The following is a 26,359-nucleotide window of genomic DNA, read 5'->3' as shown; positions in this document are numbered from 1 at the left end:
GTAAAGGGTGAAGTCAAAGAGATGCACCCCCGTAATATTTCTCTGAGTCATGTTTGTGCTTAAGCACCTATTTCTCTCTCTGTTTCGTAACAAAAACTTCTTGGAATTTAATAGATCTTGCAAGAACGTGTGAAAATGATCTTTTCGCACGACTGTAAGAGTGAGACTTAGACAAATCACGTTGGTGCGCGGTCTATTGGTGTATTTTACTTTGTGATCTTGAAAATTTCCGTTATAACTAACCCTTGAAATTAATATTTTCAGAGTATCGATGTTTCGCGCAAATGAATAAGTTCAGTTGATTATGTCTTTGAAAATATTCAAACTTTTTATCTGGAATACAATTTAAGAAAAAATCGTAGGTTTGAAATAAGTGCAGTTTTATCCTCTCAACGTTGATGTAGAATTTATCGTATAAGTACTGAGACGTCGAGACTACCCCTCCCGAGAGGTTGTATATATCTACGCTAAAAAAATACCCATTGCCTAAAAACAACCTTTGCGAAGATTGCATGACGGGTTACAAACATAAAGGTCGAAAGTTTGATACATGGTGCCTCAACTCACTCCATTTCTACCTGTAAATGTGTTATAAAAGTCATTCCCATTTTGTGTGGTTTAAAAGAGCCGGATAAAGCAATTTTTGTTGGTTGGCCTCCTTCCTTCTGCTCAGTAGTTTAAAATTGGGAAGGCTATAGCTGAATCCTAGAGGTCTCTGTTCTGGCCGTTTCGGCCAGGTGAGCATGAAATGCTTTTCACGTAGAAAAATTCGAAGTTTACAATGGCTATTTCGGATTTTTGATACACTGCATACTTTAACACATTAACGTAGAATTTCCCTACTGGGCCACCCCGAAGATAGAAAGACTAACTTGCTAATTCGCCAGTGCTTCTCAATGATGGTAATGTTAATAGAATTGGTGTTAAAAATAACTTGGTAATAATTGTTTTACTTATCTTTATCGTAATTCTGGTCTGTAAGTAACGTATAATAATTACCAGCTGATAATCTAGTTCACACCCTTGTCTGTCATATCCCAGGTGGCCTGAGGAGCGAAAGGCCTCATCAGTAATGGGCATGGCAGATGTAGTTTGGTTGACATGTTACAAAATACTTTTCATTTGTAAGTTATTAGAAATACAGTTAAAGTTTAAGGATGTAAGCTTTTCATTTCGAGCAACAGGCGTGAATTTTAGAAAATATAGAAGCATAAATCGATTTATACATTCAAAGTTCCTACATCCAGAATAAAATCTGGAAATTGCAAAAAAACAAAAGAAAGGAAAAAGATAAAGACGCTGCGGAACACAGTCTTTTGGTAGGGATGGTGCAAGGTCTATTATTAGCTGGTTAGAGCTAACTAACTCGTTTTGCTCGATGTATAAACGGACTTTTAGTAAGTAGCTGAAGCCGTTTTAAAATAGAACTAGCTAGTGAATGAATTGGACTCTCCGAACTGACTATATTGTTCACTTCCTGGCTTGTTCCGAGCTCAAAGGCCGTTAGCTCGAGAAAGAGCGCGTGTCCTCGAACTACGCCTTTCACGTGACTGCGATATGCGTTTTATCACTATCCCAGTCTAATATAATAAAAATCTACCGAGTCAAGGTCCTGTGAAAAAACAACAACACTGGAGTTACAACAGTGTGGATAACGTTATGCCATAAAGGATGACATCTGTAAGCAATAAAAAAACTAAAATGCTGGAGTCACAGCAGTATGAACAGCATTATATGACCCGTAGTGACATCTGTGAACCAAACGAAAAAAGAGACAGAACAGTTTTGATAACGTTACATCATAAAAATTTACAACTATGAGCCAAATAGAAAAAACACAAGTCACTATAGTGTAAATAAATCTGGGGAGAACAATGCAAAAAAATTTGAACTACAGCAGTGTAGATAACTTTACGCAATCAAAAATTATATATGTGGAAAAAAAACAGGGTTTGGTCGGAAGACTTCCTTCTGTTCCTGAGACCAGCATGCTAGCAGACCGTAATTGGAAAAGGGGTAAGATTCAATATAACGGTGATGATGTGCCCTTGTTCACCATTTTAAGAACAGTGACGTCATCCCATTAGACCTACGTTTTCTATACTGATGATAACAATAACATGCAATATTATGTATTTCATGTATGACGTTAAAGCGAATGGCAAATAGTGCGATTCCGAAAAAGAAAAGAATAACAAACAATTAAGCATCTTTATAGTGATATCCGACTGGGTGCTTTTGTTTCGGTTGTAATTTAATAAAACGGGTTTCTGTACGCTTGTAAAGTTTTACTGAATAGACCAGTTTTCTATTTTTAAAAGATCATTTTATCATGTTAGATATTATCATTGCTTCTGCTGGTTGATCACTTTTTCAATTGGAATGTTGGTTTGTTATTTCTAGACTTCGCTAATTGTTCAATTGAAAGACTGGTTATCGAATAATTCTTTTTATAGCCTTTTCCCACTGCGATTTAATATCAGTTGTTGTTCTTGTAAACTTTGTACGAAACTCATCAAATATTTTATATTTGGTTATAAGTCTGAAGTCAACATATTGGAAGAGGCACTTTACTGAAATTATGGCATTAAACCCACTACAAAGAATTAGGACACTTGTATATTGAAATGAAGGGAGTAAATGTAGGGATGACTAATACAATATCTGAAAAACAAGAATAACATTCACATCATCCCTACATAATAAGACACACGGTGTAGTAGAATGTTAAGAAACCAAAAATAGGATAAATTTAATGATCTGTTATGTTATGTAGTGATGATACAAATGCCATCTCTACTGTCCTGTTTTCACAGTGTTTGAAGGATTCATGTTAGCCATCCCTACATTTATTTCCTTTTTTGAAAAGTTTCTTTACTTGTTCGTTTTTTTAAGGCAGTGTTCCAATAGCCATAGGAAGGTCGAATTTGTAACCAAGTTTTAAATACAATGAGGTTACAGTTGTAATATTTATTGTTTATCTGTTATTGACTGATAATTCCTGTCTCAATGTATACTCCAGCTCTTCAAATGGACACCATATATCTGTAAGGAAACTAACTTCAAAGGGTAATGATAACATCGTTTGCACTAGAATTATGATTTTTTTTTTTAAATATTACTACTAGTTAGCGGATCAGTTTAGATAGCTTTTATTGCGATTAATATCGGCAACTCCGCGTAGTTAAGCTGAAATGGTTTGTTCCCTAGTTCGAAGGCTTGTTAAGCACAAAGCTACACAATAGGATGTTTATGCTATGCTCGCCACTGGTATCGATACCTAATTTTTAGCATTATAAGTCCAGATACCTAACGGCTGAGCCACTAATATGTGTATGTGGGAGGGTGTAGATCATAGCAGTGATCAATAATAAACAACATGTTGCAGATTCTAAAATCTGGTTTGTTCTTCTTGCAACTTGTTTCATCGGATCAATAAATTAATTTGCAGAAATTTCGTAATATTTACCATCAAATTAAAGTAAAACGTACGCTTAAAAGTTCCTACTCGTAAACCTTGCTGGAAAAACGAAAGACCGAAAATATCGACCAGAGCTTGTCACGCCTTCCCCCCCCCCCGTTCTTGTTTGATCGTGAGTTTCACCATGAATGTAGATGAAACTGTCTCATGTGAAATCATGTTTAGTCTCTGAACACAGTTAAGACAGCCAACAAAAACAACGTAATACCAACGTATGTTTTTAGTGACGAGCCAACGTTTGTAAACCACTGAACAGCGTTGAAAGGGTGTTTGATTAATGTCTGACCGAGTTTAACATCTCTTGCTGAGTTAAGTAGAAACTAGAGGGCGCTGTAAAGAACAGCCCGAGCACGTAGTGTTGAAAAGACTTTATACGATGTCTTTGAACTCGAGAATCTCTATAGTGTTTAATGTAACACTGAGCCAGGCGCTCCTAATGTATATCCAAGACGACGAGATTTGTATTAAATATTTTAAAAATTAATAACTTATTTCTAGCTTGAGTAAAGTCCAGTTTTATAAACAAATTGTTACAGATTGAAACTTAAAACATGTTCGTGTTTTTACTTTCCAGTTGCATAGAGCATTATTTCAACAATTCAGTTGAAAAAATTAAACTTGAAGCTTTGGAGGAGTAGAAAAGCGGAGACCCACGAAAATTCGGATTTTAGTTAAAACTGAGGCCAAGAATGGCTCAGTGGTTCATGCACCAGAAAGTCCAAGATTCAAGTCACGATATGCTACTAAACACATTTTCTAAGGCACTCAATTTGTTATTCCGTTAGACGTAACAGCATAGGCATAGTTCATCTAGTTGATTTCTCTTTCATTGGTCAACAGTTCTAAATTAGAGATGACTATATAGGAACCTTAAGGTTCTCTGCTTGACTGTTTTGCTCTGACCTGATAGTTTAACACGAATTTTTTTTTTAATAACAACGAAGTCATCTGAAGGTCCAATGGAATAAGCTAAAAATACATCTGTTGTGTTAGACGTGTAGAAAATACATCTGTTGTGTTAGACGTGTAGAAAATACATCTGTTGTGTAGGAGAAAATACATCTGTTGTGTAGGAAAACAATTCTAATGTGTAAGACGTGCATAAACAAATATGTATAGCTTGGATGATTTTGAATTTTGTGCAAAGCTACATGAAGGCTATTTACGCTAATCGTCTATAAATTGGCAGTAATATAAAAGAGGGAAGGCAGCTAATCAACACCACCCACCGCCAATTCTTGGGCTACACTTAAACCGACACAATATACCCACAGTTGAAAAAGCGAAATAGTTTGGTGTGACGGAAATTTTAACCCGCGACCCGTAGGTTGGGAGCTGAGCGCCCGAAGTGCAAGGTTATAAATCCAAATAAAGATCAGCGGTTTTAAATTATTAATTCCATCATCGAAGTTGGACGGAGGTTATGTTTTCACTCTTGTCATTTCCTCAGCAAGATCCAACTTGCTATCATCCAACTCAGTAGTGATTATAAAAAAATGATTATCTGTGTGACTAAATTTACGTACTACTTTTCCTCTGTAGCTCATTCAAATATGATCGGGTTTTAATGAAACTTGGTGAACATATGTAGAACGTTATTCATTGTTGGCCCGGCATGGCCTAGCGCGTAAGGCGTGCGACTCGTAATCCGAGGGTCGCGGGTTCGCGCCCGCGTCGCGCTAAACATGCTCGCCCTCCCAGCCGTGGGGGTGTATAATGTGACGGTCAATCCCACTATTCGTTGGTAAAGAGTAGCCCAAGAGTTGGTGGTGGGTGGTGATGACTAGCTGCCTTCCCTCTAATCTTACACTGCTAAATTAGGGACGGCTAGCACAGATAGCCCTCGAGTAGCTTTGTGCGAAATTCCCAAAGAAACAAAACAAACAAAATATTCATTGTTCAACAATAACGACGGAGATACGGACACATTTTGGTGTTTGTTAAAAGCCAACTATGATCAAAGCTGTGTGTCAGAAGGCGGTATACCCTCTACCGAGTTCCACTTAGTTTTACGACTACTACATAATTCTGTTTTTTTGTTTTTAATTATTAAAATTCTGAGTTATGTCAAATCTTACTCTTTTATTGTGAGTTTTAGATAAGATCACGTATCTTTTGTAAGGATAATTTGATGTTGGCCCTGCATGGCCAGGTGGGTTAGGGCGTTCGACTCGCAATCTGAGGGTCGCGGGTTCGAATCCCCGTCACACTAAACATGCTCGCCCTCTCAGCCGTGGGGGCGTTATAATGTGACGGTCAATCCCACTATTCGTTGGTAAAAGAGTAGCCCAAGAATTGGCGGTTGGTGGTGATGTTAGCTGCCCTCCCTCTAGTCTTACATTGCTAAATTAGGGATGGTTAGCGCAGATAGCCCTCGTGTAGCTTTGCACGAAATTCAAAAACAAACAAACAGTTTGATGTTATTTAGCTTTCTAATTGAATTTATCACTGATTTTTCTCACTTTTCAGTGAAGGTGGAAAAGAAAACATAAACACGTCGAGAAGAAGTTTAAAAGTTTCTATTAGACAAAAAAAAACAACTACAATTTCTTTAATTCCCCCTATAGATTACTGGTAAATTTACGAACTGTAATATTTTTTAAAAAGCTATGAGTTCAATTTCCCGTGGCTGACAAAGCGTAGGTAGCTCATTGTGTGGCTTATTGGTAAAACACAACATTATCAGGCGAAATGTGAAATTCTTACCTCTTGTAAGCTCAGTTACGTGTATGATAGAAGTTATCAACTAACCATGTTTTATTAATAGGTGTACGTGTGGACCACCAAGCCGTTTTCCACACCTTGGTAAAACTAACCATTCTTGGTTAATTTAATACCGGTGTTAAAAGTTAAATTTTAACAAACTTAAACACTATTGGTTCAACGTATTACTTGCGCTCGTCGTCACGTGTGATACCATTACATTGAAACCTATTACCTCTCTGTTTTTAATAATGCAAAATTCTATTAGTTATTCACTGGTATTTCAATGAGAGTTAAGTTTAAGTATGTGTAGACAACAACTGATGGAATTATCATTATTATGTTATACAGTTTGGTTTGATTCATACTTCTCATGGAGACTATACCATTGAATCAGCGCCCTCTAAGAGTGAAACCGAGAATGTACTCAAGAGAGTTCATCTTATGACTCAGCTTAGCTTATCCCAGCCTGGCGGAAAGAAAATCAGTGGTCCTATAGAAACATGCTACTTAAAAGGTATGTAATTCGCACCGCATAACAATTTTCTTTAGTTAGAGGGCGTGTGGTGTCTCGAACACGTTGTTCGTGAGTGAAATCACGAACAGATTAACAAGTTTACTTAAAGAGTGATCAGAAGGTGTATTTAATTTTTTATTTAAAAAAAAAATATATCTTTCGAAATTATAGAAAATTGGAATTCAACTTAACTTGTATATTTGAAAACTTTCTGGTAATGTGATTGTTAAGCGATAGTCTACTACTCAAACTTTTGTTGATAAAAACAAATTTCTCGTCAAACTACTGAGAGAAAAATGAAATTTCTAATATTCTTGAAATTTGCGAGATATTTGCAAGTATTTCTAGAGTTTTTTGCAGGATACGTTTTGTAAGCCGTGTAATTGGACCATATTTTGGGAGCGTCAAAATAATGCCGCTTTTATTTGATTCTAAAATATGTTAAATTAGCGTGTGCATGAAATGTCTGTATTTATATAAATAAAAAATTCATACAAAAGTTAATATTTTACAAATTGAATACCTTTATTGCGGAGAAAGAGGCAAACAAACAATAAAGGTGATTCATTAACTTCATACGTCAAACTGGACATATGAAACTGGCGTTATTCGATACTAAGTTTCCACCATAACAACACTTTGTTGATAAAACACGATAAGTCTGGTGGGCGGCGCTTTATTTCACCAACTTACAACACGTTAAAACTATCTTATTTTAAAGTAACGTAGCAGCAGAAGTATTGGTACCAAACTGTGTTCTCTAATCAGTGTTTAAATGGTGATCTCGAAAAGCTCATGCTCAGTGTTTGTGTTGCGACGGAATATGAAACACTGTCATTTTCATCTAAACACTCATCACTAGGGTCAAGTCAAGAGGAAGTCTTGTCTATCCACGAAATACGAGTCATCCTGCGAATCGAGGTCTGGGTTAATCGGTGTCAGTTTTCTTTCTAACAAGAGCTTTAATGTGCATTATGATGACGTTCGTCCGAATTTTTTGATGTTAGCAAACAATGCTACCTAAGTTTTGATATAATTATAAGTCCTAAAAGCTGTTCACAAATTTGATATATCAACTGACTGCTTAAGTTGTTTTTGTTTTACAAAGAAATTAGAGGAAATTTGTTTTTTTAATAAATTGGTTTCATAAATGTGTGTCACTAACTCTGTAGAATATTTCAATACATCTTTATTTAATCAAACATCCCAATAAACATGTTAAGTAGTGTTATGTAAAAACTGCAATAGAGCTTTGGATAGTGGTGCAAGGATCGAACCTGTGTAGAATCGCAAAATATTTCGTACATTTTAGGATGTAGGGGCGTTTTAAGATGGTAATCAATCCCTTGGCATGATGGTTGGTCTTGTGATGTTGCTGACTGGATGGCTGTCTTCCCCTCTGAGACGGTGACAGATCGCCTTAGTGACTTTACCATCAGTACGAAATACACATTTATTTAGTTGGTTTTTAATAAAACGCTCAAGAAATTTTGTAACTGGTATTACTCGAAATATGTTTCAGGTAAAGATTTGCAATACGATTGCAATTTCATTGTAGCCCTCTATTGTTTGAAACATGAAACAAAAGTGTTATAGTTTTGCTAACGTAAATTAACATCAACAGATTTAAATATAAATTTGAAAGGACCAGCGATTACGAGCTATTTTAAAACATTTTAAAACCTCAGATCTTCCGTTTCGATGTTTATAAAACGTTATTGGATCTCATTTAGTTTTATTTTAGCTATTGAGGCAAAATATATTGGAAAGGTTAAAATAAAATCTTATTCACACGCTTGTACAAGTTATTAACTATTTCGATTACTCATTATAGTTGAGCAAAGGTCATCATGGCAAAGGTCGGAGCCACGGTGAAGGTCAATGTTGTTTTTCTCAAAAAGAAGTATTTCTTATTAATCACGAAACACCTAGATTACTCAAGAATCAAGTGTCAAATCAGAGCATGAATCACCATAGTTACTGGTTTCACTCCTTTCGAATCACTATCATTATCCTCGTAATGATATGGTTCGAGTACGTCGCTACTGCTACTTTAATAAACGAAATTATTCACAACCTAACAAAAGCTTTAACTCACGTTGAAATAAAATACGCAGTACGTTTTCTGCTCAGTTTTCAATGTAAAAGGTTGACTTGGTTAAAAATCAGCATATTTGTTGTTTTTCTTTTGCTTGTAAGGATACAGATATCGCACAGATATTAGATTCTATAAAGTCCTGCATATCATTTAACTTAACTAAATTAAATAAATCTGTAAATTCTCCAATTTGTTTGTTTTTCTTGTCTGTCCAAGTTACAGATATTTGCATTCATAGAACTCTAAGTTTCATTTTGGCTGTCTAGAGCAGAGATAATCGTATACAAAGAGCCGTAACAAGTATTTTTTGTTGTTTGTTTCTCCATTGAGTCTACAAATATTTATATCCAAATAACTGTTTCATTTGCCTGATTCGACAGCTTTATTGCAGTAGGCAATGCAAGCTGATGTAAAAATAATCAAAATAACTTATTAACAATTATGACTTAAGTGGTATAGTTTACAGCCTGGTGATTAACGTATACTACTGGAGTTCGATGGTTTTTGGTTTGTATTATGTTGTCGTAAAGCAAAAAAAATCACGCTCAGTACTTTGGGGTTCTGGGTGTGAAGGCCATATTTTACAGTTTGATTAAAGTATCCCAACAACTAGTGATGAGAGCTGTTGACTAGCTTCTTTCACTCCAGTCTAGTGTTTCTCAGCCTTTAGTCCCCGAGATTCCACAAGAAGAAATAAACAACAATAACAAAACAACAAGCAAAAAAACTGACAAAATATTTCCTTGTAACTCTTTCCTCGGTGGAACAGCAGTAAGTCTTCGGAATTACAACTCTAAATTGAGGGGGTTCCATTCCCTTTGGTGGACACAGCAGATAGCCTGATGTGGCTTTACAATTACAATACACACACTCACACATGCACGTGTAGGGAGGCAGCGAGTTAATTCTTGGTACAAAAAGGTTAAGAAAAACTGCTTTAGTCTAAGTTAGGCTCACGCAAATCGCATGTGTAGCTTTGATATTTAAAAAAAAATAATAAAGTTTGAGTTAATATTTGCTTTAGATGAAATAGAGGCAATATTCTAATTACTATTATTAGTCACAAGCATGACTAATACAAGAGAAAAAATCACAGGTTAAACATTGTTGTGGGGGGGGAGTAAAAAGTACGAAAAGAAAATCAAAGAAGAGTCGAGAGGAGTTTCTAACCACTTTAGCTTTCATTTTTGAGTGTGAGCGCACTTCTCCGTCATTTTGCTTACTTGTGAATACCAATTGTACTAAAGTTTTATTGTCTTGTAATTGTTTGCGGTTAACGGTTTTGGTTATGGGTCAAATGTTAATATGGTGTTGCGAATCCCTTTCATAGTTTATGGTTTGAAATGCCAATATAGCTACTACTAATTCCTTCACTTGTTACTAGAGAGCGTTTAAACATTATCATGTTGTTTTAAAACAAATAAATCGTCACTTTTTAAATTGTATAATAATGTTGTTACAAATTCATTCCATAATTTAAAGTTTCAGATCCCAATATGACTATTACTAACACCCTCATTTGACACTAGAAGGTCTTTAAGCATTGCTGTATTGTTTAAAAGCAGTTGGATCACCTCTCTTCAAACTTCTCTTAACGACGTTAAATCCATTCCACAGTTTAGTTTTAGATGCCAAGTGACTATTACTAAAGCTCTTAATTGCCGCTAGAGCGCGTTTAAGCATTATCGTGTTGTTTGAAAGCAAGTGGATAAGCTTCATTCTTTAAACTGTTTTATAGCGGTTTGCAAATTCATTCCACAGTTTAGTCTTAGATGCTTAAACGACTATTACTAACGTAACGTTCTCACTTGCCGCTAGGGGTATTTCAGCATTACTGTGTTGCTTAAAAGCGGGTAAATAAGCTGTATAATACGATGTTGCGAACCCCATCTACAGCTTGTGTGATTTCAGGTGCCATTGTGGCTGTTATTACTTTGCTCACTTTTCCATAAAGCAGTATTTTAAACATTACCGTGTTGTTTAAAATAACAACATATTAGTGAGATTTTACAAAATCTAAACTATAACAATAACTAAAACTCTAGTAGTATAGTATTTGTTCGTTTATCAAATGCCACGCAATGGCCTGTGTGTTGTAACCAACACAGGTGTCGAAATCCTGTTTTTGTTGTTACAAGCCTTCAGAGTTACCATTGAGTCATCGGAAAGCACGAGTGTAGTAGCTATGTTACTAGAAGAGTTAGAGAGCGCTTTACTCTACACTGACGAAGGGCAGGATGCAACGAAGACGACGAAAATACTGAAACACTACGTTCAGGATAAATTGTTCTGTTATTAGAAACTCGTGTCTTTGTCAGGCTTATATGCAACTTCTAGATTTTTGGAGTGTATCTTAGCCTGTTGGAGATGTTGGAAACGGTAGAACTATGGGACTATGTCGCATGTCTTCATCTGCGGAAGTGGTTAAAAAAGTCTGGAATGATGGGACTAGGTCACGTCATGATTTGTGGAAGTGATTGGAAAGACTGGAATGACGGTACTATTGTTACGTCTTGGCCTGTGGAAGTAATTGAAAATCTGAAGGTTTCTAAAGACACTACAACCAACCACTAAAGTAACTTGTTTGAAGCATCCCTTTCCTTAGTTAACATTGAAATGTACACTGTTAATTATATTTTCAAAGTAGGTTTAGGATTAGTGAAGTTACGGCTATTTGTTTGTGGTCTCATTTTCCATTATTTTGTATAACTTCAGAACTACTAAAAGAAACATTGTGGAAGATTACTACTTACTCTTCAAAACTTGTTAAACCTTAATTTGGGAGAAGACACTTATTTACCATCGCACACGTGATCACAGATAGGTTAGGAGCAAATATTAAATAAAAAAGTATATGGAAAACCTACTAACCTATTTACAAAGCATTTCAATTTAGTTTGTTTTTTTTAAATTGGTAATTTACGATTTAGTCGTCCACTTGTTCCCATAGTTCAGAGAGTCTAATGAAGTTTCATAACTTACTTTCTTTTCTTTTTTTTCTTAAGTTTAACGTTTATCGAAATTAATGGGTTACCTAGGTAACAGTCTTGTAACGTTTAAACATCTGAACAAAAACTGTTTTCAGACTGATAAAAGAGTACTGTTGCTAGGCAACAGTGTACCAAGGTCACCCGAGAGAAGTAATATTTATTTAGAGAACATTCAATGAGTGTAAAAGTTTGTTATTTAACTTTTTTTCGAAGTCATAGGCCTGGAGTGACCCAAGGGTTAGCGTGCCAGACTATGGACTTGCGAGTACAAAGTTCGCGTCACACTGCCAAAAAAACAAGAAAAGAAAATGAAAATCTATCTCTACTTTGGGCCTGTGGCTGGCTTTATGAGAGAGATATTAAGATCTCACTATCCGGCGATACCAGAGAAACCCACTACTTCGATCTGGATACTCCATGAATTCAAAATTAGAGACAACTAACGCACAAAAAAACCTTTAAGTAGCTTTGCGCGAATAACATAAAAAATCTGTCATACTTGTTTTGTTCTCACTGCTTGGTCTCCCATAGGGATTGGACCCGAAATTTTAGGGTTATAAATTCTTAAGCTTACGGTTGAGTCACTGATATTCGAGAGGCGGTCATAATTATTAGGTGTCTCGGTGACTGTTCCCGTAGTAGTTCACAATGTCTGTAACTGTCACCATAATGGGTCAAGCTAACTCGATAAATGCCCCAATAATAAATAGTTCACACTATCTTGGTAAATGCCCTCGTAATGGTTATCGTTGTTTGTTGTGTTTTAAGAATAGCTGGTTGGCGGTTATAACTATACAAGCGATTTTTTTTCTCTTTTAAATTATTTCTGAAATTGTAATTATTTCTAATTTTAATCGGATGGAAAGTAGAACAAAGCGAACGTACATCTTAAGTTTGAAAGCAGTATATCTTAGTTAAATACTCGCTTACGATTCTACGACATTGTTTTCAAACTTGAGTCATATCCCAATTTTACAAGTTAACCCTGCGACCATATTTAATTTGTTTAGCTTCAGTTGTGCTCTAACGGGTGAAACGTTTTTGTATATTCTGTTTTTACCATCGTGTATTAGAAAAAACACACACATTGCTCCATGGTTGCATGTAACCATTATGATAAGGCCTGCCTTCAACACAGGCAACTGTAAGAGGCTCCTTTAATATTTATCTTTATTATTATTATTATTCATCTTCTTAACCCTAACACATTCTCCACTTGATAATTTATATATCGTACGAATTTGGTAGGATCAATGGCCAAGCTCTTAGCGATTAAGCCGACTCGCATGTGCCAAGGTTTGTTTTCACTCATGGGAGAGACCACAACTAGCACGTGCGTCCGTACTTTTTATCCTCCTCTAAGACCTACTTGCTGATACAGTTTCCGTTACCAGACTTGCGACGGTGGTCATCACGTGCTCCTACGTCATATCAGTGATCAGTTTTGTTTTCTTAAAGAGAAAGTAGTTGCTCATCAGTTAATTGGTTAATGTGTTAAATTAACAAAGTTAAGCACGTATACGTTCGTGGTAGTTCGTCGTTTATTTCGTTCCTGCAGTAAAACGTAGAAACAGTCTCGTATTGCCGTCAGAAGCGTTAAAGAGCTGCTATAGTTTTAAGTTTGTAAGACAGCTCGTTAAGGGGTATGACGATCGACTCTAGATTTATCACTCACCCAGACATTCAAGTATTGTATTTAGTCACTCATTTCGTGGTTCTAAGCGACGTATTAAATCACATAAACCATTAAAATAACGTTCAAGTAAACTTTATTTGGCATATCGTTTATAAGATTAGGACCCTACATGGTCGTATAAACCACACCACTTCAGAACGTGTACATGTAAAAGCGCCATTGTTCAAACCAACTGTTCGATTCTTTTTTTAGTTGGTAAAACTGTTAAAATATTATAAAGATCTAGTTGGAAAATCTTGTTTTTTAAAACCTCACATTAAGATCACTTTTCTTCGTAGATGGGAGGGAAGTACTGGTCAGATGATACCGATGAAAAGAGTGTGCGTAAGAGATGTGTGATTTGTTTGTTTCTCTGTTTTGAATTTTCACGCAAAGCTACACAAGGGTTAATTGCGCTATGAGATGTGTGAAGTTTCGCTCCTTGCCAGACAACGATGTGGTTTTTTGGATGGGTATATCGTTACCGAATTAGCCGAGTGTGGTCTAATGGTTAGCGTGCCTGAGTGGTGGATCAGAGGTTTTATGGTTCGCACCATGTGATCGCAAAAACAAATAAACAAAAAACACACACGCTTGCTGAGCACTTTGGAGCCGTGGGTGCATTATAAGAGTAACAGGTAAACCCCTCTATGCATTAAAGTAGCTCAAGAGTTGGCGATGGGTGGTGTTGTCTAGCTGCCTTACTTCTACTCTATTACTTCAAAAATGGGAACGGCTAGCGCAGATAACTCGAGTAATTTTGTTGACAGACTTATCAACTGTGAAGGATTTAGAACATCGCATCTTCCGACTGACTAGACAAAACTAAAAACTTCAGGCATCTCAGTAAGACGTGCCCTTTAAGTATTACAGCTTTACGTATTATAGTTTATTACAACGAAACAAGGATTATTAAAAATAAATATTTACCGATCAGTATGTTACTCTACATTTATCAATGTAAATCGCCATACACCTTTAAAAATGTGAGAGTTTCCAAAAGTAACAGACTTGAAATATGTATTATAATGTTGGTTTTGATGTATATTTCTCTCGCCACTGTGATTAAAGTATTAATTCTTTTGTGGTAGGTTTTTGGTTTGCTTTGCTTTGAATTTCGCGCAAAGCTACACGAGGATTATCTGCGTTAACTGTCCCTAATTTAGCAGTGTAAGACGAGAGGAAAGGCAGCTAGTCATCACCGCCAACTCGTGAGCTACTCTTTTACTAACGAATAGTGGGATTGACCGTAACATTATAACGCTCCCACGATTGAAAGGGCAAACATGTTTGATGTGACGGGGATTCGAACCCGCTACCCTCAGATTACGAGTTGAATGCCTTGGAGATATAATATTTAAAAGTTGCCTATTTGTCAGATTAATAACAGATTTACGCTTGTGTGAGCCCAGGGGCTAATAATTTTTGTAGACCCTACATCCCATGTAATTTCATATAATACGGATTCAATGATAGTTTTATTTTAAGTCCCTGAGACTGAGCTCCCTCCAGCCCAGGGCCGAATTATTTATTAGGCACAGTGCCTAGGACCTATTAAAACTATGAGTCCATGAAAATTTACCGTAAAAGTTAATTTTTGGTCTAACTTATACAGGTGGTAAAGCCTACGAACAAAAGGCCCTACGATCCACTTGATCCGGCACTGCTCTAGATCCTACCTAAAGGGAGAACAGGTGCAGGGCGAAACCTATAAATGTAGGAGTGTAGGCGTAGGTATGGACGAAGGTAGAAACCTGTAAGTGGGGGTTATTTGGTACGGGAATAACAAGGAACCTATAAAGGGCGTTCTACTTTTGAAGGAAAAATAAAATGAGTGTAAAATAATATTGGTGAGGGGGGAGGTTCGAAGACATACCTCTAGATCATTTTTGACTGTGTTGTATGAAACTGTTTTCTACACCTTTTTAGATATGATTTATAAATATGGATGCGAATAAGGTGGTGCGCACTCTCTGCATACTCACATGGACTTTATTATAAAATAAGCTTATCCAGGCATTTTTATGTCTAATTCCTGCACGTCTGATATAACTTCCACTCCCACTCCGCCATTAGGTTAGATACTCTTTTGATTCACAAGCCAGCCTTATGTCAGGCACAGAATAAACATGAGGAACGCATGTATTAACTGTGTCAAACAAATTTCAAAACTAGCTTTGTAAGCGCGTCCTTGGTATTGCCTGACGAACTAATATTTCCCGCACCTGCACTGACGTTTTCTGTGACGTCAACAAAACGCTTTCATACGACAAGTGATTTCAGATTCACGTGCAGCTGAAAAGTCATAAAGATCAAGTAATCAAAACTGTAAATACACTGACAAAAATAAAAAACCCTTGAATTAAAGAGAAATAATAAAAAATAAAATCGCAAACTACGATAAGGTGGTTACTCAGAAGACTTATAGAGGGCGCTGTAAATGTTTTAAGCATTGTTTCACCAAATTTTTTAATGGGTTCCTTTTCACACTAATAGTACAACATTAAACTATCGTGGTATGACGTAACAATTTTCTACATGGTCCTGCTCTTACTAAATCTTGATCAACAGTTTGTTTTCCCATTTGACCGAATACTTAGAATTAATAATTTTTTTTCCGTGTACCTTTCTACACATTACATTGTATATTTAAGTTCTACCAGTGAATGTGTGGATGAAATGGGATTTCATCTTCCCTTTGTGCATCTTTTCGTAAGCGGCTATTGTAGGTTCCCCTCTGCCCCTCTTTCCGTGGCCTCGTCAGGAAGTCCGATAGCTTATAACATTCAAAATCAGGTTTCCATACCCAAGACTGGCAAAGTACATGAAACCAATTGTGTAGCTTTGCGCTTAGTAACAAACAAAAGCACACATCACTTATATTTAGTTTTTATAATGTTTAATTTTGACAGTATTTGTCTTTAAAAAAAGTTCAAAATAAGTGCAGTTACTGTTAGCTCGAAAATCGTTGTTGTCTACTAAAATTTAGTTGCATTTTCCAAATGTAAGGGCTAACACCTCTATGATTTACGGATTAAAACTATTTCTTAAGTGTCACTGTTAGCAAGTTTTAAACTTTGTCGTTGCCTTCCAAGTCGCAGATCACCTAGGTTGTTATTCGTAGCAAGTTTAAACTCTTATATTGTCTTCTACGTCACGTATTATGTTTTTACGTTCTAATGGAAAAACAGTGCATGTAATACACTGAATTTATGCAATCAAATAAATAAAAACAACAACCCCTAGTTTAGCAGTTATAAAGTAAGTCAGTGTAAATACAAATAAAGCTGTATTCCGTGCCTGCGTTTAATTAGTTTTTTTTATAACGTCAAAATATGTATATACATTCATACTCGTTATGGGTACTCAGTGTTTAAAATAATGTAATCTTTAGAGACTGGTATATTGGTGTGACTGTTCTTCAGATGTGCCTCTTCTCACCTTTTGTGTTGAATGTAATTGGTATTTTGCATGGAAAAATCTGCATGTTTCTGACGTATATTTTATAGAATTAGGAGTATTGTTATATATTGTTAATTTTAAGTTCTGATCTATGGAGTTAGCTTACTTTGATCAGAAGTTATCGTAATCTTGTGTTGGGTGGAGTATTTAGAACTGATCAGACACACAGACACAAATAATGACTTGGTTAGTATTCCTATTTTAAAACCTTAGTTTCTGAGTCTACAGTATTGAGGAATAAATAAAACTAAAATGATAAGAAAACATGATTTTGTCAATTACATTTAGAATTTTTCTGAAAATATTGCATGCTAACTTTAAACTAGAGGACGTGGTAAGAGTAATTCCCCGTATGTAAGGATGTGTAGTGTAGTGTAGGGTATTTCGTAGTGTCGTGTTGTCCAGGTATTCCAAACACCTGCAGAAGTCTGGTGTTTTATCGGACAGACCGTTTTGGCGTTCTCCACCCAAAGCAAACAAGACAACCGTTGTTAGCCCCCCTTTAATCATACTGATGTACCTGTTTTGTAAAATTCCTTCTTCCTCTCATTTCACATCTTCATTATTTTTCTTTAAAACTGAGTTTGTATAAATATGCTTGTTGGAATATTAGCTTCAAGGACTGTCTGCGTTAGACGAATTCAGCAAGAAAATCTATACTTTACAAATGTGTTACAAGCAATTTCCCGCACGACAAATGTGTTGGAGTTGAGTCTCCCACTTGGCATATGTGTTATGGGTGACTCCCCGCTTGATGACAAATGTTGGAGATGAATCCACCGCCTAGACCAGTGTGCTACAGGTAAGTCCCTGCTCTACAACTGTGTTACAGGTGAATCCCAACTGCAACATGTATAATTTGTTATAGTTAAGTTTTACTCAGCAGTACATTTATTACATTTATAAAGGATGTGTAAACTTAATAATAAAAATATGGTATTGTATAAAATTAGAAAGGACAAAGAAGCGCGAGTGCCTAAATGTCGGACTTTACCCTTTTCGTCATTCAATTAGCTCACGTGCTCCGTCGCGACTTGAGCTGTTCTAAGGTTAGACAAATGTGTGTGCACGAAACACGGAGAAAAGTCACCTGCTCTTTATTTAGCTTGACGTATGACGTCATCCGCCTATGATTGAAAAAACAACTGTTCTTATCCATAAATGGACATGCTGAGTTAAAACTTCAGAAAAAAAAGTCACAATTTCTAATCCACCCAACTTTTGAGACAGTTTGAAGCTGGAGAGCTCTTGCTAAAATTTAATTGAGAATAACCATTACAGTTTCTTACATTACTTTTCATTTGAAATAAGTTATTTTGTGCCGGATAGGAACCTGGGGTCTATGCCCGTTTTTATACAGTTAGCTGTAATACACACCCGTTTTTCTACACTGTAGTTGTATATTTTTATGTTACTTTTGTACATGATGTTGATTAAGCTTCAGGGTAATATTTTTATCTCAACAGATTCTTCTAGGTTAAAACGAAGGAAAGCCAAAGATAAAACTTTGAATATTGGAAAAAGTTATCATAACGAAGGGGTGCGCTCCAAGCGCTCTGTGTCCATCGAGCGACACGTGGAAGTGCTGGTCGTTGTAGACAGGCAGATGGCCAACCAGTACGGTGAAAACTTGCGTCATTATGTCCTAACGCTAATGTCAGCGGTAGGTATCAAAGTTTGTGCCAATTTACTAAAGTTATATAATCTTCTTTTAAGACGCCCTCCAGGAATAGTGAGAGAGAACTAACAATAATTGGCATACGTTGTTCGAAGAAAATTTTCATTTCAATAATGCAATGAACGTCATTTCAATTTTCAGCAGGGGGGAGACATTATTTATTTTTGGTCGAGATACTGTGTGGGAAGCCTTTGGGTATTGTAAAAGGGTAGAATGTAAAAATCGGTATTCCGGATGCATATGTGTATTTCGCGCCCGTGACAATTCTTCCCAAAACAAATTATATTTAAAATGTGGGGAGCATCTCCTCCCCTCCCCTGTCCTAAATAAGTGGCTCCTTTGCAAAATGGTTTTGTTTTGATAGTATGTGTGATCCGAATCTCGAATGTACAATAGGGGGGAAAAAAATGGTGGTCGTTTAAAAATCAGGAAATAATTAAGAAAATTACGTTTTTTAAAAGACATCGTCACCCAGTTTATATTATTTTCTATCATAAATATAAGTAAAAAAATATATTCTAATGAAAATAAGATATAATCGAAAAATCGCGAGTAATTTTTCATAAAGGTTGAAAGTAGATAAAACTGAATAAAAACATGTCCAGTTACCTTTCTATCAGTAACAGAAAGCGCAAAATGTATCTGAATGCATAAAAAATTGACGTGAGTCACTTTAAGGTTTTTATTACTAAATTTGTTAAAATATAGATTCTGGTAAATTTCATTTCTTTTATTTTCTAGCGGCCCCGTCATGACCAGGTGGGTTAAAGTGTTCGACTTGTAATCTGAGGGTGGCGGTCCAAATCCCCATCGCACCAAGCATGCTGGTACTTTCAATCGTGGGGGCGTTATAATGTTACGGTCAATCCCACTAGTCGTTGACGGTGGGTGGTGATGACTAGCTGCCTTCCCTGTAGTCTTACACTGCTAAATTAGGGACGGCTAGCGCAATAGCCCTCGGGTAGTTTTGCGCGAAATTCAAAGACCAAACAAACAAACATTTCTAGCGAAAACATAGGGCGCAGCATGTCCCTATCAGAAAGTTGGTGAGATCTTACACTGTATATGAAGTGATAGAATTTTCATTAGTTTGAACTAAATTTTCGACTTGAAGTCGCTTTTTTTTCTTTATTTCGCTACGTAAAAAAAATCGAATCTATAGTAGCAGAAACCTAATATTTTAAATTATATTTCACTCATTATGCTTGTATTTGTAATATAAATTTTCTCTGATCTTGCAGGTTGCCATGATTTACAAGGAACCCAGCCTGGGAAATTTCATTAATATTGCGGTAGTAAAGCTGGTTGTTCTAAGTGAGGAAGAGGTAATAACATAACGTGGTAAAGTGTCTTACCTGATGATGTAATAACACAACGTAGTAAACGATGTCTTACCTGAAGATGTAATAACATAACGTAGTAAACGGTGTCTTACCTGTAGAAGTCATAACATAACGTAGTAAACGGTGTCTTACCCGAAAAAGTATTGACTTACTGAGTGTTGTATATCCATATTTTGTTTAATTTAAAAACAAATAACTTGGACCTGCTTTCTGTGAATTCTAGAATCGAGAAGTTGTACATTCAAGTGCCTCCAAGACGTTACGTAGCTTCTGTCGATGGCAACAGGTTAACAACCATGATGATGACAGCCATCCACATCATCATGATACTGCTGTCCTCATTACAAGGTAAGATTGGTGTTACCCAGTAAATATCTGCCATCCTATATATCAGTTGTTACTATTCTATCCATTAACAGTTCCTATCCAATTTATAAATAGATACTGTGTGGTTATAGGTCCGCTATATGGAGGAAAAGACAACTTGCTACACTATATGTATAATTCCCATCAATCGTGCCATAAAACAGGGCCTTCAATCCAATTTCATACAGTTATCTGTGATGTCACTATAATATAATACTGTGATAGATATATTTTTTTAGGCAGAGAATTTATGATGAAACTAAGTTGAATGAATGATAACTGCCTGTTGTAGAAACGCAAGTGTAGAAGATGACATTTCGAAAGCCTTTCGTTTCTCATTTTAGATCTGAAGACAAGAGGAGAATGACTTTTGAAATGTCGTTCTTTACATTTGTGCCTACAATAGGCAGCTGCTATTCATTCAACTAAGTTTCAACAATACAACGCTGTTCTCATCTGTGACGTTAGTTTAATGTAATATAGTTGTCCGTGACGTCATCATTTGTCGGTTTAATGTAATAGTTATTATCCTTGACGTCATTTTAATCACGATAATTTATGTAGTTTTAAACCTGCTCTCGAAGAGCTTAGGTTATCAAAAACTACCGTAATATGAGACACGAGAGTTCGTCAGGTTGTAACTTGACGTTTATTTTAACTGGTAAAGTGTTTTGATTCCATGATCCAAGTGTTTGTTGTGATACTCGCCAGTAGTAGTGTTTCCTAACAAAATACAAATAAATGTAATTTAACAATCTAGACAAAGTCATTAATAACAAGACTTTCCAGAGGTAATAATTTCTTTGTTTTATTATTAAGGGAAGACTTGTGTCGAGTCGCCAAAGCATGTGATACCCTAGGTAAGCAGGAAACTTCTGTACGTTTGTTTCTGTCGTTTTAAAATATTTTCTACTTCCGTGATACTTGGCTTTAAAAATATTTTTCTCTTTAAAAAGCATAAATTAGTACAATTAAGTAAATTTTCTTAAGTAAATAGTCAAAATGTTTAAAAAATGTATTCTAATAAATGAAAATGTGCTTTTGACGTAGTTTGTACGAATAATACACATCTAAAATCATAAATGACTATTCCTGGACATTTGTGGTCTCTGACTTATCCATTTAATTATTGTGTCACATACTGTGCTATTCCGGTCGAGAACTATCGAAAGCTTCAGTCAAATCTAAAAAATGTGAACGATTATCTAAACTACTATTTAGTGTGCGTGTGTAAGAAGTAGTTTTTTTTCGTTGGCTGCACCTAACACTGTTGCTGAATGTAATCCCAGAACTTCTCTTGTATAGCCTTATTACGATCGTTTACTCGTCAAGTGTGGAAATAAAATTCTGGGTTAGAGTCGTAAGGAGGTAGCAGTGACAATCTCGGTCATCACCGTCATTATGGTGGTAACTTCGACCACCATCATCGTTATGGTGGTAACCTCTATCATCGTCATAGTTATGCTAGTAATTTCAGTTATTACCACAGTTATGTCTATGATCCACATCTTGGTTATTATAACTTTTTCTGTATGAGTGAAACTCAGACATTACGAACATCACTATTTGATCCATAACCTTCTAAATCCTACTCCTGCAATCGAAACTTAAATTCCTAATTAATATTATATTTTAAATTTGTTTTTATTAACAATTTATTATCAGGACAGAATATAATTTAAGAATACAGAAAGCTGGTCTTTGATCTCTTTCTTGGGTCGTAGTGTCCAAAACAGTTTGGTCTTATCAAACAAGTCTCTAAGACGAGGTCGACGGTCTAAGAAAAATGAGTTTTGGTGCCAGTGTCTGGATGGTACTGTCACATTTGTCACTGGAATGATAGCGTTTTGATATGCTTCCAAATATACCGTAGACTGTCTCATAAAAGTTAACAAGACAGTGTTAAAGGAGTGTCATAAAGAACAAGTCAAGGGTTTTTTTGTGTCTGGTGTTTATGGAAAGGTCAGAAGAAAAAGTACATCACTAGAGCTTGGCTATTTATTACTTAATGCATCCATAAAGATATTATCAATTTAGTCTTAGCACGAGTACAGTAGCATTTAAGGGTCTATTAAGAGCATTTGGGCACCATCTTAACTAAGGTATTACCGTCATTTTAAATCTACAGTTACCTTGTATGTCAAACTGCAAATCTGATCCTGTACCGCTATATATTGTTAACCTTTTAATTTAATTTAATGTATTACGTGAATGATATCCTTTAACTGTAAAGTAGGCTTTATAATGTGTACATGGTAGGTACATTAGAGGGAAAATGAGCTATTTAATGTGTGCGTGGTACCAATAGAGATAAAATGTTATCTTAAGTGTTTACATGGTACCATTAAAGATAAATTGAGCTGTTTAATGTGCATGTCGTAACCTTGAAGAGAAAATGAGCAATTTAATGTATACGTGGCACCATTAAAAATAAATTAAACTGGTTAATGTGTACATAGTACTCTTTGAGAAGAAATGAGCTGTTTAATGTATACGTAATACAACTGAAGATGAATGAGCTGTTTAATGTAAGCGTGGCACCATTAGATATAAATTGAACTAGTTAATGTGTACATGGTACCCTTTGAGAAAAAATGAGCTGTTCAATGTATAATGATCATTTTTCGATGGTAAAGTTTAAATGTTTCTAATAGACGCTTAAATGTTACGAAAAATGCGTAGAAAGAGCAAATGTTATTCTTCAAGCCAAAAAGAAAAACATTTTATTTCTTCTTCTAGGTTTGGCAAATCCAGGAATGGTGTGCTCGCGCTACAGTAGTTGTGCAATCGTAGAGGACAACGGACTCAGTGCCGCGTTTACAATAGCTCACGAGCTGGGGCACGTGTAAGTTTATTGTCCGTTATGTTTTGATGTTGGCCCACGTGTAAACTTACTATACGTTTTAAACATTTTATAATAGCCCTCGAGTTGGGGCATGTGTAAGTTTACTATCCTCTGCGTTCTTAATGTATGTCTTTTTTAATTGTGACTCGTATTTTTAAAGTAATATTTCTTCTTTATTTAAAGTTATTTTCATATTCTTTGTGAACAATTGAATGACCATAAATTACTGAAAGAAAATACTTATACTTTTGACAATAATTACATTAACTCTTTCATACTTACGTTTATATTAGATACTTAAAAACCCATTTTTAGTTATAAACTAGACTTAAGTGAGGTAATAAGGAAGCATTCATATACGATTTTTTAAAAAATCTGAAAATTAAATTAAATCATCTTCTATTTTGTTCCACCTGTTGTACATTAGTGTGTAATTTACATGGTATCACGTGTTTTCAACAGAATAAAATTGTTTATTTAAACGCACGATAGGCCTAGTTTTATCGTGAAAGTGGGATTTCATTTCAGTATTGCGGCAGTATTTTTTCGTTTATTTAGTGACTCAAAATCGAGTAAACATGTAGTTTTTAATGCAAACAGTATCTACACAATCATTCAGACGAACTGAAGCGACCCACACACACGCACACACTTAGTATACAAAGATATTAATGAAGTTGTACAGTTTTTTTACATGAATTTTAATTTATCATAAAAAAATTCAATTTTGAGAGTAATTTCTTTAAATTCACAGTTGGAAAAGCTTTCTAACTTCATGTATATCAGAACAGCTGGTATGGGTATAAACACTTATTGATAAGGAGAGAACACCGTTTCGACCTTCCTAGATCATCTTCAGGTTATCAATAAAAGTATTAACACCTATACCAGCCATTCTAAGATACATTTTTATTTCTAGTGGGTTTCTCGTCATCAAGAATTACTTTCTAACTTTAAACGATATTGGCTCAATAAGCCCAGCACCACATTGGTTAACTTCATATAGGTTAATAAACAATATTAAGTAACTGATGCTAAGTCTACAAACCATACAAGGGAACGTATGTAAACAACACTAGATGACTGACTGAGCCTACAGACAATAATAAAGAACTGACTATAGGACCACAAACCATACTGGAGAACTGACTGTAAGCCCACAAGCCATAGTAAAGAACTTGTAAAATAACTAAAGCCTGTTTTTCAGCCTTGGTATTCCACACGACGATGATTTTAAATGCAGAAAACATAGAGAACATGGTAAAGCATTAAACGTTATGGCAAGAATGTTAGATGAGAAAAGCCATCCTTGGGACTGGTCACCTTGTAGTAAAAAATACCTTACTAATTTTCTTGAGTAAGTATGTCTATTTATAATTTTTTTATGAACTTACAATTTATTTTAATTTCATACAATACAGTATAATCTTAATTTGTTGATTCAAAATGTACATGTCCACAAAAAGGATATTTTAAATTAGTGGTCTAATCGAAAATACAAGTTTTTATATGTTTATCCTCACAAAAATATAGCTGCTACTATTAGAATAGACAGTTTTGATTCATAATGTAAAATTACAAAATAAGTTTATTATGGTTGATATAGGAAAACATCAGACTTTATGTTCACTCTAAAAATGTATTCTTCCACTTCTAAGACTCAGAAGTCTAGAAAGTACTCCAAGAATTTATGGACGTTAGAGGTTAGTAGTTAAGGGGATATCCTTCTAACTACGTGTGTTACTTGAATCTATGGCATTAAAATAAGGCGTCTTATTGGAAAACTTGGTGTTGGTATTGTACACAATTGATTAAAAAGAACAGGTGACTAGCACATGGTAAGTTGTTAAAGGTATTAGTTAATGTTGGGCTTAATCAACAATCACATGTACTAATGTCACTATGTACGAGTTGTTCATCATGGAGCTTCAAGCAGTAACGTTTTAAAGATTTAAGTCACTATTAATAGTGACTTCAAAATCACTGCTTGAATGTTAGAAACAGTCTGTAACATGGCATACTTATCCATAGCTGTTTAATACTTTTAATTGTTAACTGAAATAACTTAAGTGACTTTCTATATAGGATAAAACTTGAAAGATTTTATTAGCACAAAGGTAGCAATATTAAAACTATTAATAAATATTTTAAAAACCTTAAAGCCAGCCCTTATCCTTCATATACTTGTCACGTTTTCTCTTAAGTCAACATAAATCTATTGCCTCCACAATACATGAATGCAACTCATTCCCAAACCAATTATCAAGTTAGAGTAATAAAACTATCTTAGCTGAAAATGACTCCTACCCTGCCCAACTTTATACTTGTGTTTCTCAGTCCTACTATTCTGACTTTTAAGTTTGGAAGAATATGATGCATCAACACTATTAATTTATTTTACAGTCTTAAACACCTCAATAAAATCTCCCCAACTCTTCTTTCTTCAAGACAAAACAATTTTAGCCTCTTCTTGTACAACAACCCCTCCATCTCAAGAGCCATTCTAATATTCTTCCTCTGAACTTTTCCAACAATTCAGGATCTTTCCTAAGGTAAAAAGCCCAAGACTGAACACAGTATTCCAAATATGATCTAACCAGTGACTTATGCAATTAACTTATAGCCTCTTTAGATTCATATTCAATATTTCTGTAGATAAAACCTAAAATCCTACTTGCCCTACCACTAGCAACAGCACACTGCTTGGATGGCTTAGAGACTGATCAATTATTGCACCTAATACCTTGTTTCCACGACACTGGTTATTCCCATCCAACTCATACTTACATTTCAAATTATGGTAATCCACAGCATTATTTTGAATTTATTATAGTTAAAATTCATCTACCATTTATTTGCTCAATGCACCAAATGATCTAAATTCTTTTGTAAATCAACTAGCAACATCCAAGACCTTAATACCATCTGCAAATTTAATTAATTGATTGGCCATTCTTTCATATGTCATTGATGTAGATCTAAAAACAAAAAAACAAAAAACAGCAACAACATAGGTTCTAAGACTGAATCCTGAAGTTATCCCACTTGTAACATTAATCCAGTTTGACTTAATTCTATTTGTAACAACTTTTGATTTCTTCCATCCAGCAATTCTTCTATCAATTTTCCTATATTATCCCACACACCTTTAGAGACAATTTTTTACAAGCTTTTTATATGGTACCTTATCAAATGTTTTCT

General features: G+C 35.3%; 1 protein-coding gene across 2 annotated transcripts in view; it reads left to right on the top strand.

Annotated features, from left to right (window-relative positions):
* Positions 1-26,359, top strand: part of LOC143239524 (A disintegrin and metalloproteinase with thrombospondin motifs 20-like) — a 102,913-nt gene that overhangs the window by 21,530 nt on the left and 55,024 nt on the right. For both annotated transcript variants that reach the window (XM_076480679.1, XM_076480678.1), the window contains exons 3-9: positions 6,536-6,701; positions 18,393-18,589; positions 19,846-19,929; positions 20,171-20,295; positions 21,133-21,173; positions 23,053-23,158; positions 24,366-24,515. In XM_076480679.1, the coding sequence (XP_076336794.1) occupies positions 6,536-6,701; positions 18,393-18,589; positions 19,846-19,929; positions 20,171-20,295; positions 21,133-21,173; positions 23,053-23,158; positions 24,366-24,515 (869 nt within the window). The remainder of the gene's footprint in view (positions 1-6,535; positions 6,702-18,392; positions 18,590-19,845; positions 19,930-20,170; positions 20,296-21,132; positions 21,174-23,052; positions 23,159-24,365; positions 24,516-26,359) is intronic.

The sequence above is a fragment of the Tachypleus tridentatus genome, chromosome 13, assembly GCF_004210375.1.
Source record: "Tachypleus tridentatus isolate NWPU-2018 chromosome 13, ASM421037v1, whole genome shotgun sequence".
Lineage (NCBI taxonomy): Eukaryota > Metazoa > Arthropoda > Merostomata > Xiphosura > Limulidae > Tachypleus > Tachypleus tridentatus.
Note: the sequence above shows the minus strand (reverse complement) of the source record. Positions and strands in the feature narration are given on the sequence as shown.